The sequence below is a fragment of the Cydia splendana genome, chromosome Z, assembly GCF_910591565.1.
Source record: "Cydia splendana chromosome Z, ilCydSple1.2, whole genome shotgun sequence".
NCBI lineage: Eukaryota > Metazoa > Arthropoda > Insecta > Lepidoptera > Tortricidae > Cydia > Cydia splendana.
This window is the reverse complement of record NC_085987.1, coordinates 31,857,950-31,871,933: the sequence shown is the minus strand read 5'-3', so window position 1 is coordinate 31,871,933 and position 13,984 is coordinate 31,857,950. Positions and strand designations below refer to the sequence as shown.

At 37.8% G+C, this 13,984-nt stretch overlaps 1 protein-coding gene and 1 long non-coding RNA gene across 6 annotated transcripts in view; one reads left to right on the top strand and one right to left on the bottom strand.

Annotated features, from left to right (window-relative positions):
* The window catches only part of LOC134804931 (uncharacterized), a 181,165-nt gene that overhangs the window by 64,962 nt on the left and 102,219 nt on the right, over positions 1-13,984 (top strand). The window lies entirely within an intron of this gene.
* The window catches only part of LOC134804727 (period circadian protein), a 39,828-nt gene that overhangs the window by 12,604 nt on the left and 13,240 nt on the right, over positions 1-13,984 (bottom strand). Inside the window, exons 5-18 of one of the 5 annotated variants that reach the window (XM_063777918.1) lie at positions 11,317-11,399; positions 10,315-10,377; positions 9,883-10,014; positions 8,119-8,194; positions 6,165-6,368; positions 5,427-5,655; positions 4,687-4,798; positions 4,066-4,182; positions 3,003-3,152; positions 2,372-2,490; positions 1,960-2,055; positions 1,623-1,769; positions 957-1,131; positions 247-400 (exon numbers count right to left, since the gene is read on the bottom strand). In XM_063777918.1, coding sequence (XP_063633988.1) covers positions 247-400; positions 957-1,131; positions 1,623-1,769; positions 1,960-2,055; positions 2,372-2,490; positions 3,003-3,152; positions 4,066-4,182; positions 4,687-4,798; positions 5,427-5,655; positions 6,165-6,368; positions 8,119-8,194; positions 9,883-10,014; positions 10,315-10,377; positions 11,317-11,399 — 1,857 coding nt within the window. The remainder of the gene's footprint in view (positions 1-246; positions 401-956; positions 1,132-1,622; positions 1,770-1,959; positions 2,056-2,371; positions 2,491-3,002; positions 3,153-4,065; positions 4,183-4,686; positions 4,799-5,426; positions 5,656-6,164; positions 6,369-8,118; positions 8,195-9,882; positions 10,015-10,314; positions 10,378-11,316; positions 11,400-13,984) is intronic. The other 4 variants (XM_063777920.1, XM_063777921.1, XM_063777922.1 and 1 more) reach the window with 4 other exon arrangements.

Genomic DNA, 13,984 nt, shown 5'->3' with positions numbered 1-13,984 from the left:
AAGTTTGCACCTTGACACTGAAAATGCATACACATCCCTTATCCCATACTTGATATGTAAACATAGCGTGGATTTCAAAAGATATTTTAATAGGATCATAGTGTAAAAACAAGTACGTATGAGAGCCCTCAAAATTTACTAAAACTCTGTTCTTTGGGTTTCTCTCATTGATAAACACTATGATTCCCTGACGTGCGTATCTAATCTTCTACCGGTGTTCTGCCATAGAAATAAATGTGAACTTACAGACGGTGGCGACGGAGACGGAGGGCAGCGCAGGCGCGGAGCAGGATGGCTGCCGCCGGCGCATCTGCCGCGACGACGCGCAGTGCTGCTTGTGCGTGCCTGCCTCCGCCTCCAGAGGCTTCGATGCACGCTTCAATCCGTGCGGCTGTGAACACTTAAGTTCCATTCATTGAACAAAAACGAATGGACATACGAAAATATTAACCCACTTATTCATAAAACTTTACGGGCCTGATTTAGTTAAATTATGTTTTATCCCTTTTTTACAAATACATAAGTCAAAATGACAGATAACGACAAACGATTATTAGCTAATTGAGGTTAGTAGTGCGTTTATGAATAAGGGGGTAAGACTCCACAACAAGGTGAACAGCTTTCTGCTTGAATACTGAGTGAGGACGGCAAAAGTCAGAGGCCGAAACACAGACAGGACATCCTCCAGACTGAGCATAGTAGCTCTACCCCCTCTGCCACGCATACGGTAGTTTTACTCCATTTTCGAGTCGAAAGTGTCTTTGTGTGACGTCCGTGTCTTTGAACGGACCAATCACGGCACGGGACCTCGCTCACCTCGTCCCCCGCCCGCACCCCCGTATTTTTGGCAGCATCGGTTTCATTAAATAATTGCGCAAAACTCCGTCTAGAGGATTCCTAGTCTATGGGTCGAAATAGCGAGGAGTTTATAACGATTGAACTAATACAAAACTAACCTGATCTGCCGGGACCGCGTTGACGGCAGTGGGCACGAACGACGCGTTGCAGCGCACGAGGTGGTCCCTTTTCTTCTGCTTGCTCTCGTTGTTCAACTTTTCCCTCTCCTCTTTATTAGCTGTTCGACTTTCGCGATGGTTCTTCACGAATATCTTTTCCATTTCGGAATTGTGTCTGTGGGACAGATTACAGAACAGTAAGCGCTATAGTCGCATATTATTTATATAAATCGTGAAAGATATTTTCGAAGAACGAACTACGTATATATATGTCATGCGTCAATCTCGCACTTAAATACTTATTAAGAATCTGACGTACACAATATCAGACGGTAAAAGCGCAACCATCTTAGGGTTGCGGCTTTTTAAAGAGTCGACGACAAGTGTGACCCCTTTTTAGGTATAAAGCTACATGATACCTACAAGTTTACAGATGTAAAACTTTAACGTTGATGCGTTGGCAAACGAAGGGCCTCTTGACCAGTGTTGAATCGTAAAATGTATCTTGTAGCTTTATAAAAAGGGGTCACTCCTGTCGTCTGAAGTTGCTGGCGTCCAAAGTTACGGTAACCCCTTGCTACTAACAGATCACTCCCTTATAATATAGGTAGTACCGTACGGTTACAGATAGGTATAGTATATGCAATACAAGTACGAGTTATTTACTTATTCAAGACGGATTCTGTAAGTCTTATGGGCTGGTACTCGTACGGCAGCGCCACTGAGCTCTCCTCGGACATAAGGTACGCCGACTCCGCTGAGGTCATCTCCACTGAATCGGCGGAGTCCTGGGTCACAGGCGACATACATTCCCTAAAGGTAACATATTAACATATAAGACAAGACAACAAGATATTCCCAGGTCGTTTTTTTCCTATTTTCGATTCAATTTAATGTAAATTTAATGTAATTCTGTGCTTTAGCTAGTTCTGAGGTAAAACCAGCGATAATACTAAACCCGAAAAATACAATAAATCGGCTTAAACTCGCACATTTGACTTACCCACTAAACATATTTGATCCTTTACATGGGACTAAAGTCATATCTGTGACTTTCGCCCCCTCTTCTCCGAAATCATCCTGATGGCTGTCAAAATACCTGCGAAATTACAATGCGGTTAAGACGTTTCACTCACATTTAACGTCAAAATATAGTTAAAAATGTGCGTTTACGGGACCCGTGGGGCGCGAGTTCGACTCGCACATGGCCGGCCGGTTTTTTCTTTTTGACTTAAATGTATTAATAGAAGAACGTTTTATCTTGTCAAATAGCATGCTTTGACCTTATGCATTGCACTGTACTGTGCCTACTGTACAGTGCAATGCATGTACAGTACAGAACACTGTACCATTATACCACATTGTTTGATGCTTGCTGGTCATGCATACATATCTCAATGTAACTAAGTTCTTACCGTTTTAAGTTGACGTTATAATTCAACTGGTTGTAACTTAAAAGAGTCCCTGTGCTGGATTTGCTGTCATTGTACTCGTGGTGTGGTGATATCCCCCCTAACATCACAGAGTCCCGTTCCTAAAACAAAACGGTGAAACCGGTCCCGTTATACTACTCCCAAGAGCATTGAAATCTGGTCACTTACTATAGGCAGACTGTTTGAGTAGCCAGTTAAAACAAGTGCACCCAAGTGCAAGAGCAAGTAGATAGATACAACTGTAAATAAAGTACAAACCATAAAACTTTCCTTTATCTAATGGGAAAAGTGTGAGATGTGTGGTCACGGTGACAATGCCTCCAACTCTTTGTTTACGGTTGTACCTACCTACTACTCAGATACCACTGTGATCTCAATTGTGACATTTCATTCATCATATGGGTCAAAAAGTGTTCGAGAATACCGGCGTCTTTTATGTGAACATACGTATTTTAAAGACTTTTATCATAGAACTTTTAAGAACTAGAAGGCTTTAACATACCTATAAGGGTAAAGTAATGTTGCGCTATGTCTACAGGAAAGACTACAAACCTTAACTCATAGTAAAAAAGATTTTGAGCCATAAGCGACGAATAAGCAACTATGAACTTACAAAATAGCTGTTATCATTCTCTTGTATTTCTAGTCGCAGTTCGTCCTCCACCTTCGGTTGGTCTTCAATCAGGCTTTCCATGAAAGATGCTAGGTCCTGGCAGCGCTTACTCATTTGTTGCTTGACGAGCTCTGCCGGTCTCGCCGGGACCTGTAACGTTACATCACTTGATTGACTAAGAAGCAGCGTAAAGCTGACAAATGACAAGGAAACTAGATATGGCTCGACGCGTGAAACTTGCGATGGAAGATATACCCACCGCACACCTTTTATCTTAATAGGGTATTCTCCTACTAGTCAAAACAGTTTCTTTTTAGAACTGTCAAAAAGATTTGCTAATATGGAATTTATATGAAACATTAATACACAATGACGTCACGGTCAACTCACCTACTTTTTATATATCTAACCGATTTATTAAATAGAACTTGTGTTTAAAAGTAACTGTGTTCTATGTTTTTCTAATAAATATCTGGTGTTTTATTTCATGTATGGTATGAAATAATTTATTTTAAATACAGTCAAAATAGCCTATTGCTCTGAAAATAAACTTCTGTCTTCGGCTATATCACTAGCCATTTTATACTAAAATTATACTGCTATGGTATGCAGGGTAACGATATACAATTGAAAATAAATGAAAATCAGACAAGTTTTTTCCTATCGTCACAGAATAATTAATAGTACTACCGTACAGAAAGGAAACTTCCTACTAAAACGAAGTTTGGCAGCGGTTCAGGGTCGAATCTTGCTGTCCCTTTCTAATATATGGCACTATCCCTTTCGGCTATTTAGGGTTGTCATAAATCAAGTGATTATCTTATCTGTGGTCGTGCACGCAAAAGGAAGTCAAGTGGTGCCAACCCTAATAATTGCTCGGAGCAATGCTGAGCCGAGCGGAGCCGAGTTTGACCGAAGTCAGGAGTTTCGCACCCCTGCTATCGTGCCAACTATAAGTTTGGCTAACGTTTGAATTTATTCATGGCATTTGTCCTTGATTAAACTGTGTATAGTTAAATATAAAATCTACAATTTTGTATTTATAGCCTAAACTCAATCTTACCTCGTTCAAAATCCTGACAATATTATTTTTAAGGCCCTGGATTTCGATATTATCTTCTTCGGAAACCGTATTGAGAGTTGTTGGTGGCGCTTGAAAAACATCTGGACTGGCCGGACCCTGCAATAATTACATTTTGATCCAAAATATATTCCCCTCCCATAAGTGACATAAGACTTTTCAGATAATAGTAGTAACAATAAAATTACATATTTAATTACACAAACGGGTCTACCGCGATAAATAAAATAAATTTGCCGCCGCGGAAATGCCGCCGCGGATATGCCGCCGCGGAAATGTCCGCGGGAATTAAATATGTGTACAAAACGCGAGAGTTTAAAGTGTTATAATAAAATTACAGAATGACAATAAACGGGGCACTTTGGACCTTCAAGTTTAAATATGTACAATTTCTAAAGGTTGGTTAATTGTTTTAAATTATCGCATAGAGTCTGTGCGGAAAGAGAACAGTCGTGGAATGTATGAGGCCCAAAACATTCCACGGCTCTTTTCTTGCCGAACACAGTCTAAGTATGGCATGATAGACCAAGATATATCTACAACGATTTTAATAGCACACGTAGTGCGAGTGTTATTTATACGTCATAATATATTCATGCATACCTCAATCACGTAATGTTTTCCCATAACAATCTCAAGTTTACGCGACCACGGATTTATAAAAGACGACCACTCCGTTTCAAGCTTAAGGTAGTGCCCATTCTGAGCCAGCATTCTGAAAACGAAGAGATAAATAAACAAGGGAAAGCATGCTCATGACAAAAACTTTGAAACTACATTGACGACTAGTGAAGTATATGAAAATAATATAGCATATGTTTAATCTTAATAACTGAAGGGAATGTACTATCATTTCCGCTGTACTAGTATAAGTACATTGAGTACTGATGTCATGATGTGGCGTGGGAAAGTTTCCATAATTGCGAATGTTTCACATAGAATCATTTCACAAAATTTTCATATTTTAGTATGGAGATCAAATTTTCCATTTCTAGTGCAATCCTCAAGAAATCCTAGCCATTTTGTAACCATTTGGAAACTTACCGGAACCCGCACACCGGTAACAGTGACTTTACCTTTAAAAGCAACCATCTTACTTAGACATCGTGTTGAGCGCAGAGCTCTCGTCAAGCGAGCGATAAAATCAAAACCAGATGCTTACAGTTTGTTTAGTATACCTTCTTCTTCTTCTTCTCGTGTTTGATATTAAGCGGGACCAGAAGGTAGCGACGCTTAACGCCCTGTCTGTTGCGTCCCGTAGATCTTGCTCGGAACATGTGTGCGGGTTCGTGGGTCAGGACAGCATGTGTATCATCGTTTGGGGAGTCTGCCTGGGAGTATACCTGTAGGGCTTGGAGCGCGGCACCCTCCCTTGCTTGACGATGGTCTCGTAGACGTGCCGCACGTAGGGCAGGTCCTCCGGGTGGTAGAGCTTCAGCACGTCTTGGCCCATCACGTCCTGCGGCAGGTAGCCCAGCAGCGGCACCGCCTCGTTGTCGATGTACTCCACGTGCCCGTTGGCCACGTGACGCATCACGAATGGTACCGCGTCTTTCATCACCTCATTCGGACCTGGGAAGGATTTATTTTTATTTTTTTAATCTTTTATGCTTATAATAAAACATATTGTACAAAAGGCGAACTTAATGCCAAGGATGAGGAGGTCCAACAAATATAAATTTAAAAAATGCTGGTTACGTAATTTTTTTAAACACTAGAGCTCACTATGATATGAAGTTCCAAAAAAATATTTATAAATAATTAATTTCGTTCGTCCCAATAACGCCTTTATATTTCTGCAAAATGCTAGGAAGCTGAGTCGTGGTCAGACATTATCAGAAGTGTTATGCTTTAAATATCCACAGATAAAAATCGATCTCCACACACATACGCGCTGGCCACGACATTGCGCGACTGGCTTCGGCTAAGGCAACAATCATAGGTTGGAGCGAGATACAGCGATCGGACCTTTCGTTCCCACCTATGGTTGTCGCCTTAGCCGAAGCCAGTCGGACAATGTCGTGGCCAGGCCGATACTATAGGTAATATAGGTAGGCGAATAATAACAAATTAGCACTTACTATTATACGCTGAGAACAACGGCGTAGCTTGTATGACCAAGTAAATGACTGGTCCCTTTTCTTCGTAGACATCTTTGAATGACAGTTTCAGCAGGAAGGGTGTGAAGATGACGCTTCGGTCCTTGACGCTAAACCCCGTGGCCAGCGACCGGTACCTTCTGATGCGACAGAACATGGTCGACACGGAGTTCCCTGGCGATTGAACTGAGTAAGGACAAGGGGATACGTTAAGTAGATACCTCTCCCCTAAGTAAGTAACAACAATTCTGGTAATAAAGCAACGAACGAGTGCACGCAGAAACCCACTCGGAAAGTTTCGGGTATACGTATAGTGATACTTATACCCGAAACATTCCAAGTTTTTTTTTCCGAAACCATCAAATATACGGAGCGACACGTAGCTTCTACTCAGCTTTATTCAAAGGTTTCAACTGTAAAACCCGGAACTGCTATATGCTAAATGCCTTTAATGATCGATACGAAAGTTCAGCTTCTAAATATAATAAATATATCTGATTCGTTATTTATAATTATTTTTTAAATAAAGTTTGTTTTAAATAGATAACATTCAGTTTCGATATTCGCGTCCCTTGCATTTAAGCTACGACTACCATCGTTCGCTGCTTATTAGTCTTATTACACTATTATTTAGTTCCATGAGCTATTAAAAAGTATACCTTCGTATGACATTAAATCTGGCCATGCATGATGAGGCATAATACGAGTACCCGAACGTTAGAGAGACGAATGAAACAAATGAAAGGGAGGGAAATTTAATTTTTTTTATTAACGGTTAAAGTTGATGCAGCTAAGCACTATATTTTGTATTTAATCCAGTGATTGTACATAAATACAATTAATGAAATAAAAATGACATCATATTACAAATTATGACATAATGACAATCTTCACTTGGTTCTATTAGATGCCTTCATATTCACGAGCTGTGAACACACGATTGTACCTACAATTTAATTAGATTTTATTTTTAATCCATACCCATAGTATTATGTATGAATGGATCATTTAAAAAAAATCTACTAAATTATTAAGAATATACTCGAACATATCAAATCATTCGCGACCAGATTCTGGCTTAAGAGGAAATATTAGCGCCCATTTTTTCATACAACAGTTCTCGACATTTTCCTCTCTGGATTTTGGCGCTAGGTGAATATTTTTTTATATGAGATCAATCTGATCAATATACCTGTGTCTGTACGTTTTGCTTTTTTGATATTCATGTTTTTATAAGAACTAGGTTACTTCAAACAGCGCTAAAACGGCCAAATAAATGCGCCATAAACAGACGCCTAGCATACACAATTGTCAATAATAAACGCAAAAATCATAACAGTCAGATAACACTACAAACAAACAATAACACACAGATAATTTCTTTCTCATTGCATTCCCAAAATTTCGTTACGATTGGTTAAGTTTTGGAGGAGGAAAATGTCGAGAAAAAACCTCGATTTCTGAGATTATTACGTCGGATTTTGTAGTTGTCCTTATCGCACTTTTTATAAACCGTCCGCGCCTGCGAGACAGCAACATTGATTTAAATTTCTGAAAAGGGGCTCAACTCAACCAATATTCGCTCTTAAACAGTTTTTACCAAGACACTGATAAATGATCAGTCGCTGGCTCAACATATTATTGCTAATCGTCATATTCTGATATATAAATAATTGTGACGCTTTGGCTTGTTAGCTGTGAGTTACAGATGTATATTTAAATAAATATTGCGTTCGGCTTCATTCATTTTTTGACAGTGACCTGAGCCCTACTAATCAGATTACGGAACAGTTTTAATTTCTATCCAATTATCGATTCTAATATTATCTCATAACTGATATTTATAAAAGAAGAAAAAGCGAAGAAGGATAGAAAACTAAGCTTAAAGAGATACGACGGTTATCACAATATTTGTTGGTTAATAACTAGGAATTACCTGCATTTTGCATACCATTTATTTCCTTCGGAACCGTCAGCCCGTCGGTGATTTTCGACGCGAAAGTATTGTGATCCTGCGCAAGACGACATCACAGTTAATGTTTAAGTACAAATGTTCAGGGACTTTTAACTCGAGAGTGTAACAAGTCGAACTACAAAATTGTGTAATTCCGCCTTGATATCACCAACACCACTTATCACAAAAGCCATGCTGTGCACATTGTGTGACCCAATAGTGAACATTTTAAAAGCAGGTAGGGGAGCCGGAGATGCTAAATTTGGAGTGACTCGAGCGTCGTAGAGTCCTTTGCATTCGTAAGACTAGATTTAATTAGATGATAGGAAGAATAAACATTTATAGAATGTTTTCTTTTGCAGTGGTCTAAAGATTTTAAAAATTGGTGGGAGTCGATGGGCTGTAAAAAAAATCGTTAAGTAGATTGTGGATTTGGTCATTCTGGTCCAATTTATTGCTATAATTGTACTACACTTAATCTGACAATTATTTGTACGCATTTTCTTAATGTTCGGTTACAACTTACAAGTTCGAAATGCAATTTTCACATTGTTACCGTCATATCTTAAGAAAATGCGTACATATAATTGTCAGATTAAGTTATTGCACAATTATAGCATTAACATGAACCAAAATGACCAAATCCACAATCTACTTAAAAAAAACTGCCCACCAACCCCCCCACCAACCAACACACCAACATAGACGGCTAAAAGTGGTTAAAGTAGATCTCCGCGGGTAGCAAGATATCAGTCATGATTTGACACGCTCAAGTAACTACAAACAAATCCTCTCTTGGTAGGGTAGGGGACTACCATAGAAAATTGGGATTGGCTGATAAGTATACAACTAAATTCATTGAGTCAGCAAAGTCAATTCTTAAAAAGCATAATTTAGTTAAGGGAGCCTGTATCATCAAGCATCGCTATTTTACGCGTAGGTACGAGCATTACACAGCAATCATGTCGTAGATATCGAACCTAAAAAGCAGAGCCTGTTACTTGTGTACCGACTTATAGCGCAGGAATTCTGGAAAAAATATATGGAAAACTTGGCATAATTCATGGAAGACTTTTTTCAATTGGGACATGTACATTACATTATACAACGAAATTATTTTTGACGCATACCAATATGACGCACGAAAACCTCTCCTTAAGGAAAAACGTCGTAAGTAAACGTTTCATAACTTAATTTCTAATTTTAGGAGCACTCTAAGGCAACTGGGCAGCGTGGCATTGACTACAGTTGTATGCGTATGCTGGAATACTCACAGAATAAACAGATTTACTCGTTACAGAGGGGTACTCAATATTAACCAGTGTGCATGGCTACCACCAGTTTGGCACTGACATAAACGCTATCGAGAACGTAACTTACTTTTTATGCATCTCGCTCGTACACGCAGAAGGGCGAGCGAGATGTATAGAACATATTAACTTACTTAAATCAAATAAAAAACTGTCTAAGGCGTAGTATGTAACTATAAGTTACTCTATGGTTTACAATTTGTGCTAGTGTTGCACTCTGGCTGCGGAACATTGCAGTAATATCCCCTATTGCAAAAGTCTTCCTTCAATTACGCCATACATCATTTTAGCTAATTATCTTGCATTATTATTATTTATTATTCTCATAGTATTATTCGCGATTCGCTATGAAAGAATACATTCCGCTGGAAATTTTATATTTTCTGCACTTAGATCTAATAGTTGAATAAAACAAGTGTGAGTAGTAAACACTCACCAAAGGGTGGACGAAGTCTATAAAGGACCTCCCTATCCACATGTCCTTGGGAAAGCCGAGCGTTACCGTCAGCGTTGACGACATGTACAGCACCACGCCGTCGTGCATCGATATGACGCACGAAAACCCCTCCTTAAGGAAAAACGTCGTAAGTATATGTTTCATAACTTAATTTCTAATTTTAGGAGCATTCTAGGGCATCTTAAAGTGTGCAACACGCTTCTGACGTGCAGCGCGGCATTGACTACGGTTTTATGCGTATGCTGGAAGACCTCTAGCAGGCTAAGCAGCGTTAAAAAAGTAATATTGCAATTTTTAAGCCATAAAAAATGTATTGTAGGTTATACAAAATTAAAGCAAAAAGAAATCTGTGTTACCCACAACCAACAACCTAATAACCTACAGTTAAATTTGCGATAGTTTGATACTCACAGAATAAACAGATTTACTCGTGGGAGTGTGCATGGAGGGTTGGGGCGTGGAGCAATTGTCTGGCTGAAAACTCAAGTCACGTAAGTCTAGCAATATAAATAATCATTTTTTACCGTTCTTAATTCAAAACTGTATACACATAACATTTATTCTGTACCCTGCTCCTGCTTAGAGTTGTATTTATGAACTAAGTACAATCGTATGTCAGTTTAATAGTAGATTGTACAACAAGGGCATAAAGTGACCCATTTTTACCCGAGGCAATTTTTTGGTCTTCGCTTCGCTCAGACCAAAATAGTATACGAGGGTAAAAATGGACACTTATGCCCTTGTTGTACACTCTGCTTTTCACTTCGATTGCGAGGAAAATAAATTATATTTTTCGGGGCAATTAAACCACGAAATTGTCGTAAAGCGAAAGAACATAATACATAACCAATTCCCGCCAACTAACTTTTTAATATTTTTTTTTAATTTTCAACATGTGATCAGAGTTTCAGACGCTTGGTTTTCTGCCAAGTCAAACATTTCGGAGCATTTTTGAACGATAATCGACTCCTATTTTATGTGATTTACTAAATTTAATGACAGAAAATACGGATTTCTAATAAATTGTAGCAAAAATAAAATAATATAACAAGTTTTGTCATCTACACAATTTTATTGCTCAGTAAAATTTGCAATATGTTTTAACTGTTTGGCTGTTGAGACCGATTACCTTAGTCTTAGAAGAAAATTTTACTTTTATGCTCTAGAGCATAAACTGCGATTTTATGTCGTCTACGCACGACATAAAGGTGCACTTTTTGAGCATGAGAAGTGAAAATACCTTTTTTTAATAGGACATGGGACCCAATGCCAGGTGCGCTTTAATACTGATACTTTTAGTCATAAAAATAAGTCATAAGAATATCGCACTATTTATAATATTAGAAGGTAAACACTTCAAAGAGACTGTAGTAAGTAGGCCGGTATATGAACATTCAGAAAAGGGAGCCTCACGTTTTCAGCAGTATTGTCCTTGGTTGACTCCGAGCATCTCTGAAATCCCTTTTGTGCGTGCTCAATCGCTGGCGGCGACGAAGCTATGTAACAAAAAAATATAACCGGAAAGATAGCAGGAATAGATTTATGATAAAGCATATTATAAGAATCTGAAAAAAAACCTGCTAGTAAATAACTATATAAACTCTAGTAAACAACTACGAAGCTAAATTCTTGTATTTGTACAAGTTATAGCAAAAGGTGAACATAAAAGAAGATACGTACCGCCCCTCTCCGATTTACGGATACATACCTTCGTTATGCCGTGTCTAATACTGTCTAAGTTGGGATCGAGTGCATAAGCAATGAGCCATGTATATGCGTATATTATGAAGTGATCAAAGATTGGATCAGGTAGTGCAATTGATTTCATCTGAATAGGTATGAGTATGGATTTATTCGTTAGCACAATACTCATTGATTGATAACTAATATTTATGGGTTGTCGTTATTTATAAAATATTCTTACTAATATTAATACGATAATCTCAGAAGCTAGCTACCTAGGAATGTAAAACTATAAAAATCAGATGTAGGTATCTAGACTGTCTGAGTCTGAATTCTTATTTATTCGAATAGGTTAGTAAAAGCCTAACAGGAAAAATATTCCTGCGGATATACTATATGTCATATCATATGTGTTTGGCGTCATTTAATAAAAGGAACTTCTCAGTTCTAAGGGTCAAATCATATAAGTGCCCGAAATACGCGAAATAAGTTTACATGTACCTATTTCCTAATTTGTAAAGAATTTAGTTACCAAATCTCAAACTGACCTGCCAATTATATGCTTTTGCCGAATGTCCTAACATAATATGTAATAATAAATACCCGTAAAATTGCACTACCAATTCCCATCATTGAAATAAGACGCAATATAAGGGCAAAGGAATGAAAGAACGAATGCATCTTTCGTGACGCCACATCCTATAGTGTCCCTGTAATGATTAATAGTTTTATTTAGTTATAAAGTTATAATACATTTGTTTTTCCCAAAATAGGATTTCATGTTTATTCCGACTAGAAAGAGGACCTCTTCAAAAACATAAAAATGGGCTAATACATTTACGATTTTTAGAATACACATCTTTATTTTAATATTTTTTATTACATATATCACATTATTTTGGCGTGTGTTCAAGTTTGCAGCTGCACACAAGATATGTTGATATAGCCTACGAGCACGCTTGCTTATCCATCAGAAATCTGCTAAGTTGCTTAAGGAACATACCCATACTACATGACCCATTTTTTACCCCCCTTCCTACCCTCGGTGATCACCCGTACAATATACCAAGACTACTGATACTACTACAAGGATATTAACTACGTGACGAAATAATCTAAGACATGTGACATATTATTGGGTAAGTAGTATGCGCCCAAAATTTTTACACTTGACTGTACTAAGGTGACTGATATAGTTATTGGCCACTATATTGTAATTGGCTACTCCTAACAAATCAGAATGAAACGAGACAATGAAGCCTTACCTATTGTTAAGCGTGCTATGACTATTAGTGTAGTAAATAAAGGTAGTGGACCCCGCAGTAATTCCTCAGCCAGAAAAAACTTTACAGTATGATAAAGTATCAATAAATAAAAAGTATTGTATAAATATCCAAAGAATAATAGTAATAGTATTTAAGTAAATACCTAAAGTCTTAAATCGTTAATATCTTTTTACGGAAAAATGCTCCGTTCAAACTTTCGTCTCCACCGGAAATATTCATGTAACGTATTGCAACAATATATGACATAACAATAAAAAAAATCCCAGCAGAAATACCAATAACTTATTTGGTAAAAAAATTTCGGACGGAGGAATTACTCGGTTAAATAAATAAACAGCTTTGTATGTTTACGTATAAATACCTAACTTAGGAGTGTTTTTAGGGTTCCGTACCTCAAAACGAAAAAAAAGAACCCTTATAGGATCACTCGTGGGTCTGTCTGTCTGTTTGTCACAGCCTATTTTCTCGGAAACTACTGGACCAATTAAGTTGAAATTTGGTACACATTATATGTAAATTAGTAACCCAAAGATGGACATATTTTTTGTATAATTTAAAAATACATAGGTTCGAAGTTATTTAAGAAAATACAAATAGCCAAAAAATGACCATTCCCCCTGTATCTCCGAAACTACTGGGTCTAAAATTTTGAAAAAAATACACAAAATAGTTCTTTACCTATAGATGACAGGAAAACCTATTAGAAATGTGCAGTCAAGCGTGAGTCGGAATTATGTACGGAACCCTAGAAACGCGAGTCAGACTCGCACATGGCCGGTTTTTTTTTGGATATTTATAATGTTAGTTTCGGCTCATACTAAAGGTTGAACACGCCAAAACTGGGGCACACAAAATGTAGTACAAAATTATAATAAAAGTGAAAAAGTATATTATGTTTTACACATTTAATAGCATATTTAACGCTGTTTAAAATAACATTCCATATTTTAGATTTGGTCTACACAGTAAGCCATTTTTCTAACTTTCCTACGTACACGGCTCATAAGACTTTGCACCATGTTAATAGAACACTGTCTTGACGCCCATGTCCACATCTTTTGTAGTTCAGGGACCGATTTTACTCCGCCGCCTTTCTTTTTTAAAATTCCCTT